This window comes from Notechis scutatus, chromosome 11 (assembly GCF_049901735.1).
Source record: "Notechis scutatus isolate UNSWTSFEM ecotype Mainland chromosome 11, rNotScu1.2, whole genome shotgun sequence".
NCBI lineage: Eukaryota > Metazoa > Chordata > Lepidosauria > Squamata > Elapidae > Notechis > Notechis scutatus.
Window position 1 is genome coordinate 1053947 of NC_142019.1, and position 15317 is coordinate 1069263.

Consider the following 15317-nt stretch of genomic DNA (forward strand, 5'->3'; position numbering starts at 1 on the left):
TTCTAAAAATCATACTCTGCAAGAAAAGAAAATTTTGTTTTGAACTCATGTGGAATCAAAACAATGGGAAATTTATGTTATTCCACCATTAACTAGAATAATAAATACAAACCACCAGCCTTTTGGTATAATGTGCCTTTTAAACCCATCTGTTGTGGGATCTGTTCCCAAACGCCATCTGGTTCTTTGCCAAGAGGCAGAAGCGATCAAAGAGAGAGGTGTGTTTTTCTCTCTTGTTAGAATGACAGTTTCCCCTGTGGGTTTGTGCACTTTGTCTTGAGCTGAGAACTTCGTGTCCAGAGAAGATCACTCTAGCAGAAAGAAACTGCAGTTATTGCTAGTGTTTGTGTCGTGCACTTCTGCTGAAAGGTTAGGAATAGATATTGATAGCCACTAGATCCGACTGCCCTTCCTAGAGATGGATGCTTGAGTAGCCAGCTTCCTTGTCTAAGGCTGGCAAGGAAATTACAGACCGAAATAACATCCTCCAGCTTTGGAAAAGTTTAGAGTGGACTTGATAGACAGAGCTCCTTTGGCATTTCCTCAGGAGACATCTTTAAAAACCCCGTGCAGAGAAGGGGCCATTGAATCGATGGCCATTCATATTTTGTTGTGTAGGGTTGCTTCTGTCTGACCCGTAGAATTGCGCATCTTTTAAACGTGGCACATTTTTGCTTTATTGTTTGTGGAACTTGCCCCATGATTCAGACATGCTGACTGTATGGCTTACCTACTTTTATTTGCATTGACGTTCATTCGATTTGTGGGATTCATTCACTGAGGTTTTGTCATGAAACTGACCGGGTTTTTTTTTCGTTGCTGCTTTTTATTAAGATATGGCAGAAACTCTTTTAAAGGGTCAATGGCCGTTGCACGTGCAAAAGGTAAAAAGGGACACATTATTTCTGCTAAGAATGAACAATCTAGCAATCTCCTGCCCGCCACTAAATGTTTTCCAAAGATTCCCTGTGAAATTACTTTGGGTTTTCCACCAGGTAGTCTGCGAAATCTTTAAGGAATGAAATGACCATTCAGCTGTGCTTGTCTCGACAACATCGGCTTCAAGTCCCCAATAATGCTAGCTTACGAGTAATGTGGTGTTAGTATGGTGGTGTCTGAAGGAATTATCTGCTCCCCAGCAAAGCAGGATAATTGAATTCACTGCATGGTGGACACCAAAGGTTCAGAACCCTTTGCTCGCCATGGGTTCAACTATGCGCTGGACTTTTCAACCATCCAAAATGTAGGAAGATTGCGGCAAGAGCCTCGTTTTTGAACCGTCTACACGTCAGTTAATTCGGTGTGGTTAAAATGCAGCGACTGAGCCCACTCAGAAATACGAGTGGCAATTTATGGGCTGCTGCCAAGGCTTTGGAGAGGTTCTGTGCCTTTGGTGTAAATGTTCTGTGATGCTCCGTGTCCCGGCAAGAAAATACTGTTATGGCGGTTTCGTTGCTTTTGTGTTTAAATAGGCCTGTCTTTTGTATGTTACACAGCTATGACGACTTCATGGGTTCCGCCAAAAATGTGATAAGCGAATCTGTTGATGCAGAAGAGAAATATAACATGATGGTAAGTCCTCCCTCCTGACAGTCTGTCATCTTCTTAATGTTTTGGTCGTTGGGTGATATGTAAAGTCTTCACTCCCGCTGTGACCATAGACAGGGAGTCCTTGAGTTACGCTGTTTGTTTAGCAGCTGTTCAAAGTTAACAACTAAAAAGTGACTTGTGTCTGACCCTCTGTGATGACCCAGGGTATGGCACAAAAGTAGGTAAAGTCCCTTTAATTCCTCCAACTTGGCCTCCAATGTCCACTTATCATCGGCTGGAAAAGAAACTCTCCCAAGAACAGTTTTTAAAGGGAAGAAATTTAGTCCGAACCAAAAGTACATATAAATATAAATAAAAACTCAAAAGATAATGACACACACACACAGTTGGGAGGACGCCAGAACCCAGATAGGACTTGACAAACAAAGATAATGCATGCTTTGCTTCCAGCAAGGTTCTGTGCGCAAACACCCTTTATATCCTGCTTCCCCAGCTGCAGCTAATGAAGGGAATCAGGGCCTTTTTCTCCCCTGTAGCCCACGTTGCTCCCTTCTCCTTTCCTCCCTGCGTGCCCTAGGATGAAGAGGGGGTGGGCCTGGGTCTTCCTCTGAATGCCCAGCCAGACTGTGCCCTTCCCCAGTTTCCTCCACAGCTGCGCAATCTCCCCCTCGGAATCAGATTCCAACAGGGGCATGACACCCTCGCAGTTTTGACCGTTGTAACAGCCCCACAGTTAGGCGATCAAACTTCGAGCGCTTGGCAACCGGCATGCATTTATGACGGATACAACGTCCCCAGAGTCACTATTTGAGACATTCCCAGCCAGCTTCTGACAAAGTCAGCGGGGAAAGCCGGATTTGCTTAAGACGCACACAAATCACCAAACAACCGCGGTGATTTTGTTAACAACCATGGCAAAAATGGTCATAAAATCAGGCGCAATTTGTTTAACAGCCCCCTTACTTAGCAACAGAAATTCTAATTCCCCATTGTGGTTATAACTCGGGGACTACCTGTAATGAAGAATTTGAAGAATTTGGTCCAGTGCAGTTATGATAGCTGAAATAGTTAACATTTGCAAGGGATGTGCAAATATCAATCAATCCATTATCAGTCAGTGCACATTTTTAAAAGGTCTCTCTCTCTCTCTCTCTCTCTCTCTCTCTCTCTCTCTCTCTCTCTCTCTCTCTCTCTCTCTCTCTTTCTTTCTTTCTTTCTTTCTTTCTTTCTCTCTTTCTTTTTTTTTTGGTTTAACTGCTCCACTCTTGGTTTCCCCAAATTCTTTCAAAAGGATCCAGTTTCCTACAGATGGAGAAAACTAGGAAATCACAGTAAAGCTATTTTTCTTTATGCTTTTAACTAGAGCTGGCTCCCCATTGCAATGGTATACAGTGAATTAACTTAAGAGATGAGCCCAGAGTCTAGACCATTTCCCTGATGCCAAATAAGCATGAAAATGCGGAATGGGAAATTTGGAAATAGCATTTCCTCAGAAAAACTGACATTTGATGGAAATGCCCTGAGGGTCACCTCTTTAAATAGTTGTGTTTTTTTTTCCGTCATCATGAAGAGCCACATGAATTATTGCCTCTGATAACTGGGCTTTTAAGTTTTAACTTTTTCCCCTCTGACACTACAAACACATCCCCCTTTAGGTATCTGAAAATTGTCATCTACGAAAGGAGAGGATCTGTTCTGGATTTGCCCTGGTTAAAAAAGAAAAAAAAATGGTGGTCTGCCGCAAGGGTTTTAATGCGTCTTTCAGAATCTGGCGCACCACTTTGCCAAAGTTTTACAAACCACAGGACCTTGCACTGTTTACATTTGCCCTGTTTTTTTTCCTCCCTGAAATCTTTTAAAAAGACCAGCTGTCTTGTAGATCTGGGTCATTTCGCCCTAATGATGGGGAAACTGAGGCTTTTAGCCCTGAAGCCCTTCGACTTGAGGTTCACCAGCCAACAAGGAGTTGGTGGGGCTGTCCTAAGGAAGAGAGGGTCAGCCTCTTCTCCAGAGCCCCAGAAAGCAGGACAGGAAGCAACGGATGGAGGCTAACTCAGGAGAGAAGCAACCTGGAATTCAGGAGAAACTTCCTAACAGTGAAGACAATTAACCGCTGGAACAGCTTGCCACCAGAAGTCGTGGGTGCTCCAACAATGGAGGTTTTTAAGAAGAGACTGACAACCTCTGAAATGGTATAGGGTTAGGGTTAGCAGGGGGTTGGACTAAATGACCTCCAAGGTCCCTTCCAGCTCTATTCTGATCGATTGATTGAAATCCTGAAAGTTGGACAGTTCCTTCCCTCCCTCCTTCCTTCCTTCTCTTTCCTTCCTTCTTCCTTCCTTGTCTTTCCTTCCTTGTCTTTCCTTCCTTCCTTCCTTCCTTGTCCTTCCTTCCTTCTCTTTCCTTCCTTCCTTCCTTCTCTTTCCTTCCTTCCTTCTCTTTCCTTTCTTTCTCCTCCTTCTTCCTTCCTTCCTTCCTTCCTTCCTTCCTTGTCTTTCCTTCCTTCCTCCTTCCTTGTCTTTCCTTCCTTGTCTTTCCTTTCTTCCTTCTCCTTCCTTCCTTCCTTCCTTCCTTCCTTCCTTCCTTCCTTCCTTCCTTCCTTCCTTCCTTCCTTCCTTCCTTCCTTCCTTCCTTCCTTCCTTCCTTCCTTCTCCGGAGATTGGACAACCATTTGTTTGAAAAGGGTATAGGGTTTCCTGCTTGAGTAAGGGGTTGGACTAGAAGACCTCCAAGGTCCCTTCCAACTCTGTTATTTGGTATTTTGTAAGGAAAGCCTGACCACCATTGGTTGAAAAACTGAAAATGACTGGGTACTCCATCAAAGATGCTTTCTCTTTTGGGTGAGAGTGAATTATTCCCAAGTTTGTCACGTGCTGCCTCCGGTCACACCGAGAGGGGATGTAAGTTCTCTGCTCTTGTGATCCCAGGACATCATGAACTGGTTGTAGCTCTGTTTGAGCGCAAAGTCGGAGTATCCTTTTCAGGGATTGGTCTCAGGTTTCTGTTCCCGGACTCCTTTTTGGGGTCTCTAGGCCTCTGAGACAGAAGTGGCCCAACCCTTTAATTCAGCAGTGGGAAACTGTGGCCAGTTTACGACCTGTGGACTTCAACTCTCAGAAATGATGAAGGTTGGCGTTTATCTGAAACCTCTGTTCCCTTCCGCAGGCTTCTTTCCAACGCTCCAACAGTCACGACAAAGTCAGGAAAATTGTAGCCGAGGAGGGTCGCACTGCAAGAAACCTGATTGCTTGGAGCGTGCCCTTGGAGAACAAGGAAGAGGAAGGTACGTGCTTGACCTTGTACCAGATCAGCATTTTTCCAACTTGGCAGCCATGGCTGACAAGGGAATTCTGGGAGTTTGAAGTCCACCCATCTTAAAAGTGCCAAGTTTGAAAAAAAGGCTCAGTGGTGTTATTGAGCCTCAGTGGCACAGTGGTTAGAGTGTGAGCAATACTGCAAGCTACTTCTGCTGCAGCTACCTGCCTGCAATTTGGCAGATCGAATCTCATCAGGCTCAAGGTTGACTTGGCCTTCCATCCTTCCAAGGTCGGTAAAATGAGGACCCAAATTGTTGGGGGACAATAGGCTGACTATAAACCTCTTAGAGAGGGCTATGAAGCACTGTAAAGCGGTATATAAGTCTAAGTGCTATTGCTACCTTCCTTCCTTCCTTCTTTCCATCCATCCATCCATCCATCCTTCTGAGGTGGGTAAAATGAAGACCCAAATTGTTGGGGGACAATAGGCTGACTATAAACCACTTAGAGAGGGCTATGAAGCACTGTAAAGCGGTATATAAGTCTAAGTGCTATTGCTATCTTCCTTCCTTCCTTCCTTCCTTCCTTCCTTCCTTCCTTCCTTCCATCCATCCATCCATCCATCCATCCATCCATCCTTCTGAGGTGGGTAAAACGAGGACCCAAATTGTTGGGGGCAATATGCTGACTCTGTAAACCGCTTAGGGCTGTAAAGCACCATAAAGCGATATATAAGTCTAAGTGCTCTTGCTATTGTTTTGGTTTGGTGCAGGGTAATCTGGAGTTCTAAGCTGTGATGGAATGGCTTCTGTGTCATGTATGTCAGGCCATCGTGGCCTGTTCCACAAGTCACAGTTAAAAGAAAAGAAAGCACAACACTTGGGAGCTCTGGAAACAGCCTGGCAGAGATAAAGGCACTAATCTCCACTCCCGGGTCCTTAAAGAAATCGAATTCTTTCTACTAACAGAAGTTCGTCTTTTTACAGGAAAACCAAAGTGGCAGGTAGGGGCCAAATCGAAGAGGATAAACCAAGGAACACACAAAATTAGCAAACAGGTATGTGCTGTTTTATTTCGTTTAACGCTCAAGCATCTGAAGCAACACTTAATTTCTGGAAAGCTGCAGACAGTCAAATAAATCCATTTAGTCACATTTCACTTCTTTTAATCCAACCACTAACGTGTTAACATTGCCCTTGCAGATAACCGGTGTGTGTGTGTGGCGGGGTGGATTTTAAATAATCAGCCAAAAAGAAAGAAAGGGGGGGGGGGGAAATCCTTCAAAAGTACATCTACATGTGCTGAGCGTAGTTTTACACTCTCTGGGGAAGAGGGAGCCAGTAATACTAGCATTTTGAATTACCCCGGGAGTGAAAACGGCCTCTGCGACACCAACGCCCAACTGTTCAGCGTCAATAATTGGACCGTATTAATTACAAAACAAAAGGGCCCCACAGTAAAATGTGTGCACCAAATACCCTTAATGGAAACTGAACACCCATCCTCCTGAGTCCAGCTGGTCTTGTAACAGCAGGCCTGGCCAGCTGACAGGAGATTAATTTCCATAAGACCATGCAGGGAGCCAGCACTTAAATAATCTGAAATAAGTTTTTCAACGACCCATTTGAAAGCCATTTGGCAAAACAAACCTCTCTCCACTCAAGCAAAAATAAACCCCGGTGTGCTTAAACATAGAACTGGGATCGCGCGTTGTGATGCTTTGATTATGGCCTGTGGATTAATTCAGGGGCGTCCAACCTTGGCAACTTTTAAGGCTTGTGGACTTCAACTCCCAGATTTCCTCAAGCTGGGGAATTCTGGGACTTCAAGTCCACAAGTTGCCCAAGCTGAATTAAGCCGAGGAAGCTGGATTCATATGTTGTGCTAAACCATGATGGGATTTGTTTAATAGGATCGGGGTTAGTCTCTGCTTGCAGTGATGACAAAGCTCTGAAGCCGATCGTTTTGCACGAAACTCCACCCTAGGCGATTTCGTTTGATGGAAATCAGCGTTTCTCAAACGGGGCCACTTCAGAGGTCGTGCGGACTTCAACTCTCACGCTTGGGGAATTCCGAGAGTTAAAAGTCCATGCATCTTAAAGTGGCCAGCTTTGAAAAATACCAATCTATTCCAAGCCCGGGGAAGTGAAATCCACAAGTCTTTAAAAGTTGCCACATTTGAGAAACCCCCCAAAAAGGTGAACCATGATCCTTCTCAAATCATGATTTAATAGCTTGATCTCCTGGGCAAATCTGAACAATTGAGATTTACTTTTAAAAAAAAAGAGAGAGATGAAACTTTGTTTAGTGCACGTGTGTGTCAGAGGTGGCATTCAGCAGGTTCTGACCAGTTCTGGAGAACCAGTAGTGGAAATTTTGAGTAGTTTGGAGAACCGGCCAATACCGCCTCTGATTGGCCCTTCCCCCATCTATTCTCTGCCTCCTGAGTCCCAGCTGATCGGCTGGGTCTTTGGTTGCCCTGCCCAGGAGAACGGAGCTGGAAAGCAGGTTGGTGGGGTGGGGAGGGAATGGGATTTTGCAGTAACCTTCCTCCAGAATTGGGGAGGAAATGGAAGATTTTACAATATCCTTTCCCTGCCACGTCCACCAAGCCATGCCTGCAGAACTGGTAGTAAAAAAAATTGGAATCCCACCACCGTAATGCTTTTCAAATCTCCTTTGCAGAGCACGGCGTCCGATTGCAAAATCGCACCAGCCACCGGGGAGAAGACCTACTATAAAAGCCCCACCAAGACCAGGCAGCCACGGAAAGTGGACCTCCGGGCGCGATACTGGGCGTTCCTTTTCGACAACCTCAGGCGGGCGGTGGATGAAATCTACGTCACTTGTGAATCGGACCAGAGTGTGGTGGAATGCAAAGTAAGGCTTCTCCTGATTGGGCCATTGAGTTAAAAGTAAGACACTTAAAGTAAAAATAAATAAATGGTAATTTAGCTGCTCCGTACTTCATCAAACAGATTGATACGGTCCTTGTTTAGCTACAAATCTTCTCTCCTCTTCGTTCTAAAATGTGCATGCCTGGTTTTTCTGTGTCTTTGGGAGATGTTAACGTGGGTCTTCCTGGATTTGCCACCCCGTGGCTTTCCTCCTCCAATATCCCATTTTTCCTGTAGGGGGCACTGTTGAGATTCTGCTGGGGACCCCCATCCTCTCCGGGCTTCCTGCTCAATCTCTCTAATTCCCTCCGCATTGTTCCTTGTCTGCAAGAGATAGTTATCGTTCTTCCCGGTGGTGAGCGAGGGAGTTTGATTGATGGCCTGGTATAAACAACGTCTGGGTGGGTCTCGGCGTAAGTTCGTTCTCTTCATCTGACTTTTGATGGGAAACAGACATCGGCCCCCGGTAGCCCGGCTGCCTCCCAGCTCAACTGGAAGCTGTTCTGGCTTCTGGGTAACAAGAGATTGATTCTTTCAGGTGGCGCGAAGAGGAAGGGAAACACTGCAAACCGTTAAAGAAGACTGGGGAAAGTCGGGAGGGCAGGCGGTCCTTGACTTACGACCAGATTTGAGCCCAGTGTTTCTGTCGCTAAGTGGGAAACTGGTTAAGTGAGTTTTTCCCCACTTTTACAACCTTTCTTGGCACGTTTGTTGAGTGAATCACTGCCGTTCTTAAGTGAAGAACAAGTTTGTTAAGTGAATCACTGCCGTTCTTAAGTGAAGAACAAGTTTGTTGAGTGAATCACTGCCGTTGTTAAGTAAAGAACAAGTTTGTTGAGAGAATCACTGCCGTTCTTAAGTGAAGAACAAGTTTGTTGAGTGAATCACTGCCGTTGTTAAGTGAAGAACAAGTTTGTTGAGTGAATCACTGCCGTTGTTAAGTGAAGAACAAGTTTGTTGAGTGAATCACTGCCGTTCTTAAGTGAAGAACAAGTTTGTTGAGTGAATCACTGCCGTTGTTAAGTGAAGAACAAGTTTGTTGAGTGAATCACTGCCGTTGTTAAGTGAAGAACAAGTTTGTTGAGTGAATCACTGCAGTTGTTAAGTGAAGAACAAGTTTGTTGAGTGAATCACTGCTGTTCTTAAGTGAAGAACAAGTTTGTTAAGTGAATCACTGCTGTTCTTAAGTGAAGAACAAGTTTGTTAAGTGAATCACTGCCGTTGTTAAGTGAAGAACAAGTTTGTTAAGTGAATCGCTGCAAGCATCCAAATGTAAATCACGCAGCCCTGAGGATATGACAATGGTCATAAATGTGAAAAACAGTCACAAGTTACTTTTTTTCAATGCCCTTGTAAACTTCAAATAATCACTAAATGAACTGTTGTAAGTTGAGGACTACCAAAATGTAGAAAGTGATGGTAGTTCCCTTCTTTTAACTGAGTTTTTTTTTTTTTTTCCCTCCCAGTTCTGGAAGCCGTTAGCTCAAACTTCTGTGCACAAAACAGGATTTTTGGTAGCTCATGAATATGCAGTTTTCCTCCTGCCGCCAAAGGCTGCCAATTCGACAGCAAGATTAGTGTCCAAGTCAAAATCCTAAGTGAATTTGGAAAACAAACAGCACCTTGTGGCTTCCAAGCCGGCTGTCGGTTTAATAGAATTTAAGTCACATTAAAAAGAAAAAAAAAGAAAAGAAACTCCAACCACGGTTTTCTCACTCGAGAAATTTCCCCCAATGATTTTTTTTATAAACACCCCACCCCTCCACCAAAAAAGGCAGGGACTGATCGCCAGGCTGGGTAATTGGATTACGATTTTCTACACATTTAGGGCTGAAAGAATTAGTATGTTATTTGCACGACCATCTTTGCAGATCCAAGGCCCCATCCAAAAACTCCAGTGATTTTCACTCCTGTGATGCTGGGAAGGAAATAATTACTTCTTTAAAACACAAGCATGAAAACCAACCCTCCTTTCTGAAAAGAGTTGGCCGGGGACAGCAGTAGGATTACCCGACCGTTGCTTTGTTTACAAAATTTAAGGTTTTGGGGTTTGTTTGTTTTTTGGAAAAAAACGTGTGGTATTTTCCTAGAGCACAAAGATGCATTTTGGAAATGTTAAAGGGTTACCGGGATGCCTGGTTTGGTGAGAATCCAGAACATCTTCGCTCCCCTGAACCCACGGTGCAATCCGACCGATTTTATTTTTAAACTTTTTTTCTAATAAAAAAAAATACTCTGCAGCTTTTAAAAGTGGTCAGTTATTCAAGGTGTGTCTGGCGGGAAAATTAGATGTATCTGCCAATCTTTACAACTATTGTGTGGGTTTTAAAGCATTTTCTGTGCCTGCAGACCGGCCTGTTTTCCAAAGTTTAATGTTGACTTCTTCTTAGAGTTAAGCTAAAGGAAAAACAAACAAACAAGAATAAACTTATGACCATTTTTCACGCTTACTCTCTCCTTCCTTCCTTCTCCTTCTTTCCTTCTCCTTCCTTCTTCCTTTTCTTCCTTCTCCTTCCTCCTTCCTTCCTTCTCCTTCCTTCCTTCTTCTTCCTTCCTTCCTTCTTCCTTCCTTCTTCCTTTTCTTCCTTCCTTCCTTCCTTCTTCCTTTTCTTCCTTCTCCTTCCTCCTTCCGTCTCCTTCCTTCCTTCTCCTTCCTTCTTCCTTTCTTCTTCCTTCTTCCTTTTCTTCCTTCCTTCCTTTTCTTCCTTCCTTCCTTCCTTTCTTCCTTCCTTCCTCCTCCTTCTTTCCTTCTCCTTCCTTCTTCCTTCCTTCTTTTTCTTCCTTCCTTCCTTTTCTTCCTTCCTTCCTTTCTTCTTTCCTTCCTTCCTCCTCCTTCTTTCCTTCTCCTTCCTTCTTCCTTCCTTCTTCCTTTTCTTCCTTCCTTCTCCTTCCTCCTTCCTCCCTTCTCCTTCCTTCCTTCTCCTTCCTTCTTCCTTCCTTCTTCCTTTTCTTCCTTCCTTCCTTTTCCTTCCTTCCTTCCTTCCTTCTTCCTTCCTTCCTTCTTCCTTCCTTCCTTCCTTCCTGTGGCCTGTACTTGTTAAGTTAGTAACATGGTCGTTAAGTGAATCTGGCTTCCCCATTGACTTTGCTTGTCCGAAGGTCTCAAAAGGGGATCATATGACCCTGGGACATTTGCAACCGTCATAAATGTGAACCAGTTGTCAAGCATTCCAGTGTAAATCCCACATGACCCTGGGGATGCCACAATGGTCACAAGTGTGAAAAATGGTCATGAGTCACCTTTTTTTAGTGCTGTTGTAAGTTCGGTCACTAAATGAACTGTTGTAAGTTGAGGACTACCTGTAATACCAAAGCATGTTTCCCCCTGAAGGTTTTGTGTGTGTGTGAGAGAGAGAGAGAAAGAGAGAGAAAGAGGAGAGAGGGAGGGATGGATGGATGGATGGATGGATGGATGGATATCAGAGACAGAGAGACGGATGGATGGATATGAGAGGGAGAGAGAGAAAAAGAGAGAGAAAAGGAGAGAAAGAAAGAGACATGGATGGATGGATATGAGAGAGAGAGACAGACAGACAGATGGATGGATATGAGATGGAGAAAAAAGAGAGAAAAAGAGAGAGAAAAGGAGACAGAAACAGACAGACGGACGGATGGATGGATGGATATGAGAGAGAGAAAGAAAAGGAGAGAGAAAACGAGAGAGAGGGAGAGAGAGATGGATGGATATGAGAGAGAGAGACAGACAGACAGATGGATGGATATGAGATGGAGAGAGAAAAAGAGAGAAAAGGAGAGAGAAAAGGAGACAGAAACAGACAGACGGACGGATGGATGGATGGATATGAGAGAGAGAAAGAAAAGGAGAGAGAAAACGAGAGAGAGGGAGAGAGAGATGGATGGATATGAGAGAGACAGACAGACAGATGGATGGATATGAGAGGGAGAGAGAGAAAAAGAGAGAAAAGGAGAGAGAAAAGGAGACAGAGACAGACAGACAGACAGACGGATGGATATGAGAGAAGAGAAAGAAAAGGAGAGTGAAAATGAGAGAGAGGGGGAGAGAGAGAGGGATGGATATGAGAGAGAGAAAGACAGACGGATGGATATGAGATGGAGAGAGAAAAAGAGAGAAAAGGAGAGAGAAAAGGAGACAGAGACAGACAGACAGACGGATGGATATGAGAGAGAGAGAGAAAACGAGAGAGAGGGGGAGAGAGAGAGGGATGGATATGAGAGAGGAAGAGGGAGAGAAAGCAGCCCTTCTCAAGTGGTCCAGCGTTTCTACTACTTAGCACCCCAGGTGATCCCTGCCACGTCTGTGGATGAAAAGGAGGCCCGGATCGACGGTTCAGGGCGCAAAGAGCCCCACTGCGCAGGGATTGTGTGTCGTCCCCACACAAGGGATGGCGCCAACCCTCCGGCGGGGCGCGACGGCCACGAGCCTGAATTACAAACCAATCGAATCCGTCGCAGCCGATTGGCAAAGTAATTGGTAATTTTAGCTGGACATCCATACGCCGTTATCGGGATGCTGGCCACGAGGGTTTTTCAGAGGCACTTTTGTTTCCACAAAATGGCCTTCGTCGCTTCGGGGGAGGAAGGTGGGGTGGGGGAGGGTGGGGGAGAGCAGCTCCAGCCCCTCGTCTTCGCGTTTTCTCATGTCGGACTCTCGAGTTACGGCTGCTTGCTTCTTTTGCGCTGATGCCTCGGGATAAGCCCTTTTTTTCTGAAAAAAGTTCCTTTCGGCCATTAAGTGTAATTTGGGTGCCCTGTCAGTCCTGGGAAGATAATTGCGGTCTTGTTTGGATGAGCTTAGCGCACATTGTTAGGCTGGGACTTTTAAAATAAACTTGCCTTTTTTTTTTTTGCAGTTCCTGTCTCAGTTGCATTTCTTACTTACACACTTGGGGCTACGAGCCGTTTCTTTTGGGGTGCCTTGCCTTAAAAGAGGGGAGACCAACTCAGAACCCCTCTTTGAGGGGGATAGGTGGTTGATATAAAGAGGGAGGGAGGGAGGAAGGAAAGAAGGGAGGGAGGGAGGAGAGGAGGGAAGGGAGGAAGGAAGGAAGAGGAAGGAAGGGTGAGAGGAAGGAAGGGTGAGAAAGGAAGAAAGAGAGGAAGGAAAGAAGAGAGGAAGGGTGAGAAAGGAAGGAAGAAAGGAAGGAAGGAAGGAAGGAAGGAAGGAAGGAAGGAAGGAAGGAAGGAAGGAAGGAAGGAAGGAAGGAAGGAAGGAAGGAAGGGTGAGAGGAAGGAAGGGTGAGAAAGGAAGGAAAGAAGAGAGGAAGGGTGAGAAAGGAAGGAAGAGGAAGGAAGGGTGAGAAGAAAGAAGGGTGAGAAAGGAAGGAAGAAGGAAGGAAGGAAGGAAGGAAGGGTGAGAAAGGAAGGAAGAGAGGAAGGGTGAGAAAGGAAGGAAGGGTGAGAAAGGAAGAGAGGAAGGGTGAGAAAGGAAGGAAGAAGAAGGAAGGAAGGGTGAGAAAGGAAGGGTGAGAGGAAGGAAGAAAGAGAGGAAGGGTGAGGAAGGAAGATAGGTAGGTTGCCTGCTTCATTGGCAGAGTCTCTGGACTGTTTTGCTTTGGTCTGATTCTGAAAGGTGAGAAAAAGAACATTGTTATGGGAAGGAAGAAAAGAAGGAGAGAGAAAAGAGAGAGAGAGAGAAAGAAAGAGTTGCTTCTTCATTAATCAGTTACTTCGTTTTGTCCAAATAAATGGTGCTCATTTTGTTTTGCTTGCATTGCATATTAAAATCTGCCCCCCAAGAGCCCTGTTCTTCTTCTGAGGCCACCTCCTTTAGGACACACACACACACACACCCGCTTTGATGGCTGAGCGTAGCTTCCAAGGACCGCACCTACAGAGCACGTCCTGCACACAGCCGAGCAAATAATACTAGCCCAGAGATGAGGAGGAGGCCCAACCGAGGTTTTCTTCTATCCTTGAAGGGAGCAGAGAGGAGTCCGGGAAGGAGGTGTGGATGGATTCTCCATAATCCTTGAGTGCAGAACAATAACCACGGATGGAAACTTGTACAGAGAGAAAGATCTCCTCAACATAAGGGAGCTTTCTGACTGAGGCAGCCACTGAGCGGTGGGACAGCCTGGATCTTTGAAATCGTCAGGGCTCCATCCTTCTCAAGACTCAAAAGTTTCTCGTTTCCCTAGCTCGACTTGCACAGTCGGTGCAACCAGGAACTGGATGAGATTTGCGCCAGTTTGCAAAGAGGGACTTCTCCCGATGCTACAGCCCCCATCGCCTCTTAGAGGATTCTTGGCTTTTTATTGTTCGTTATTCCTTTGTTGTTTTGTCTTGCTGCTGGTTAAAATAAAATCCAAACTCCTCTTTTTTTTTAAAAAAAGGTCCCCTTTGTGATAAGGTTTCTTCCTCTTTCTAGGAGGTGCTGATGATGTTAGACAATTACGTGCGGGATTTCAAGGCCTTGATAGATTGGATTCAGTTGCAGGAGAAGTTGGAGAAGGCTGATGCTCAAAGCAGGTAATTGGGAAAGATCTCCCTCCCTCCCTCCCCCCTCTCCCAGCCTCCTTTCTCTCCCTCCCTCCCTCCCTCCCTGTTTTTCATCTCCCTTCCCCTTCCTCCCTTCCTTCCTTCCTTCCTTCCTTCCTTCCTTCCTTCCTTCCTTCCTTCCTTCCTTCCTTCCTTCCTTCCTTCCTTCCTTCCTTCCTTCCTTCCTTCCTTCCTCTCCCAGCCTTTCTCTCCCTCCCTCCCTTTTTCATCTCCCTTTCCTTCCCCTTCTTCCTCCCTCCCTCCCTCCCTCTCCCAGCCTCCTTTCTCTCTCCGTCCCTCCATCCCTCCCTGTTTTTCATCTCCCTTCCTTCCTTCCTTCCTTCCTTCCTTCCTTCCTTCCTTCCTTCCTTCCTTCCTTCCTTCCTTCCTTCCTTCCTTCCTTCCTTCCCTTTCTTCTTCCTTCCTCTCCCAGCCTTTTTCTCTCCATCTCCCTCCCTTTTTCATCTCCCTTTCTTTCCTTCCTTCCTTCCTTCCTTCCTTTCCTTCCTTCCTTCCTTCCTTCCCTTCCTTCCTTCCTTCCTTCCTTCCTTCCCTCCCTTCCCTCCCCTCCCTCCCCCTCCCTCCCTCCCTCCCTCCCTTCCTTCCAAAGGACAAGACAGTGTTGTACTAATCGTGGGTCCTTCAGGGGTTCCCCTGTGCATCGCCACATCCAGGAGCGATGTGCTATTAATGGCAGGGGAAAGAATAGCGGCTCCTTTCGGTATAATTTTCAGGCCAACCTCGCTTGCGTGGGAAGTCAAGAAGATGTCCCCAGGGCGCCATGTCATTCCCAGCCCATCGACCGACAGAATCAGCGTGACCTCCAATGCCCGAAGGAGCCTCAATTTTGGGTACGCAAAATTAAACGGCTTTTTACTATTTCAAGGGCGAAATGGGTGGGCTACAACCGGCCAAAGGGAAGCAATGGGTGGCTCAGCAAGTGAGGAAATAGCCATTTTGCTTCCTGCTTCCCAGCTGCTGCTTCATCACCTGGTTGGGTGGGAAAAACCTGGTGAGCTTTTTCACAGCCAAAGAGTGACCAACTGAGGTTCCATGGGCACCTCCATGGGGTGCCCAACCTTGGCAACTTTAAGACCCTTGGACTTCAACTCCCAGGTGCCAACTCAAAAGATACTCCTTTGGTCGTTTTAGC

The 15317-nt window shown here is 45.7% G+C and overlaps 1 protein-coding gene across 3 annotated transcripts in view; it reads left to right on the forward strand.

Annotated features, from left to right (window-relative positions):
• The window catches only part of SCAPER (S-phase cyclin A associated protein in the ER), a 101486-nt gene that overhangs the window by 6644 nt on the left and 79525 nt on the right, over positions 1-15317 (forward strand). For all 3 annotated transcript variants that reach the window (XM_087972470.1, XM_087972468.1, XM_087972469.1), the window contains 6 exons: positions 1497-1572; positions 4717-4834; positions 5795-5865; positions 7494-7688; positions 14055-14155; positions 14899-15015. In XM_087972470.1, coding sequence (XP_087828596.1) covers positions 1497-1572; positions 4717-4834; positions 5795-5865; positions 7494-7688; positions 14055-14155; positions 14899-15015 — 678 coding nt within the window. The remainder of the gene's footprint in view (positions 1-1496; positions 1573-4716; positions 4835-5794; positions 5866-7493; positions 7689-14054; positions 14156-14898; positions 15016-15317) is intronic.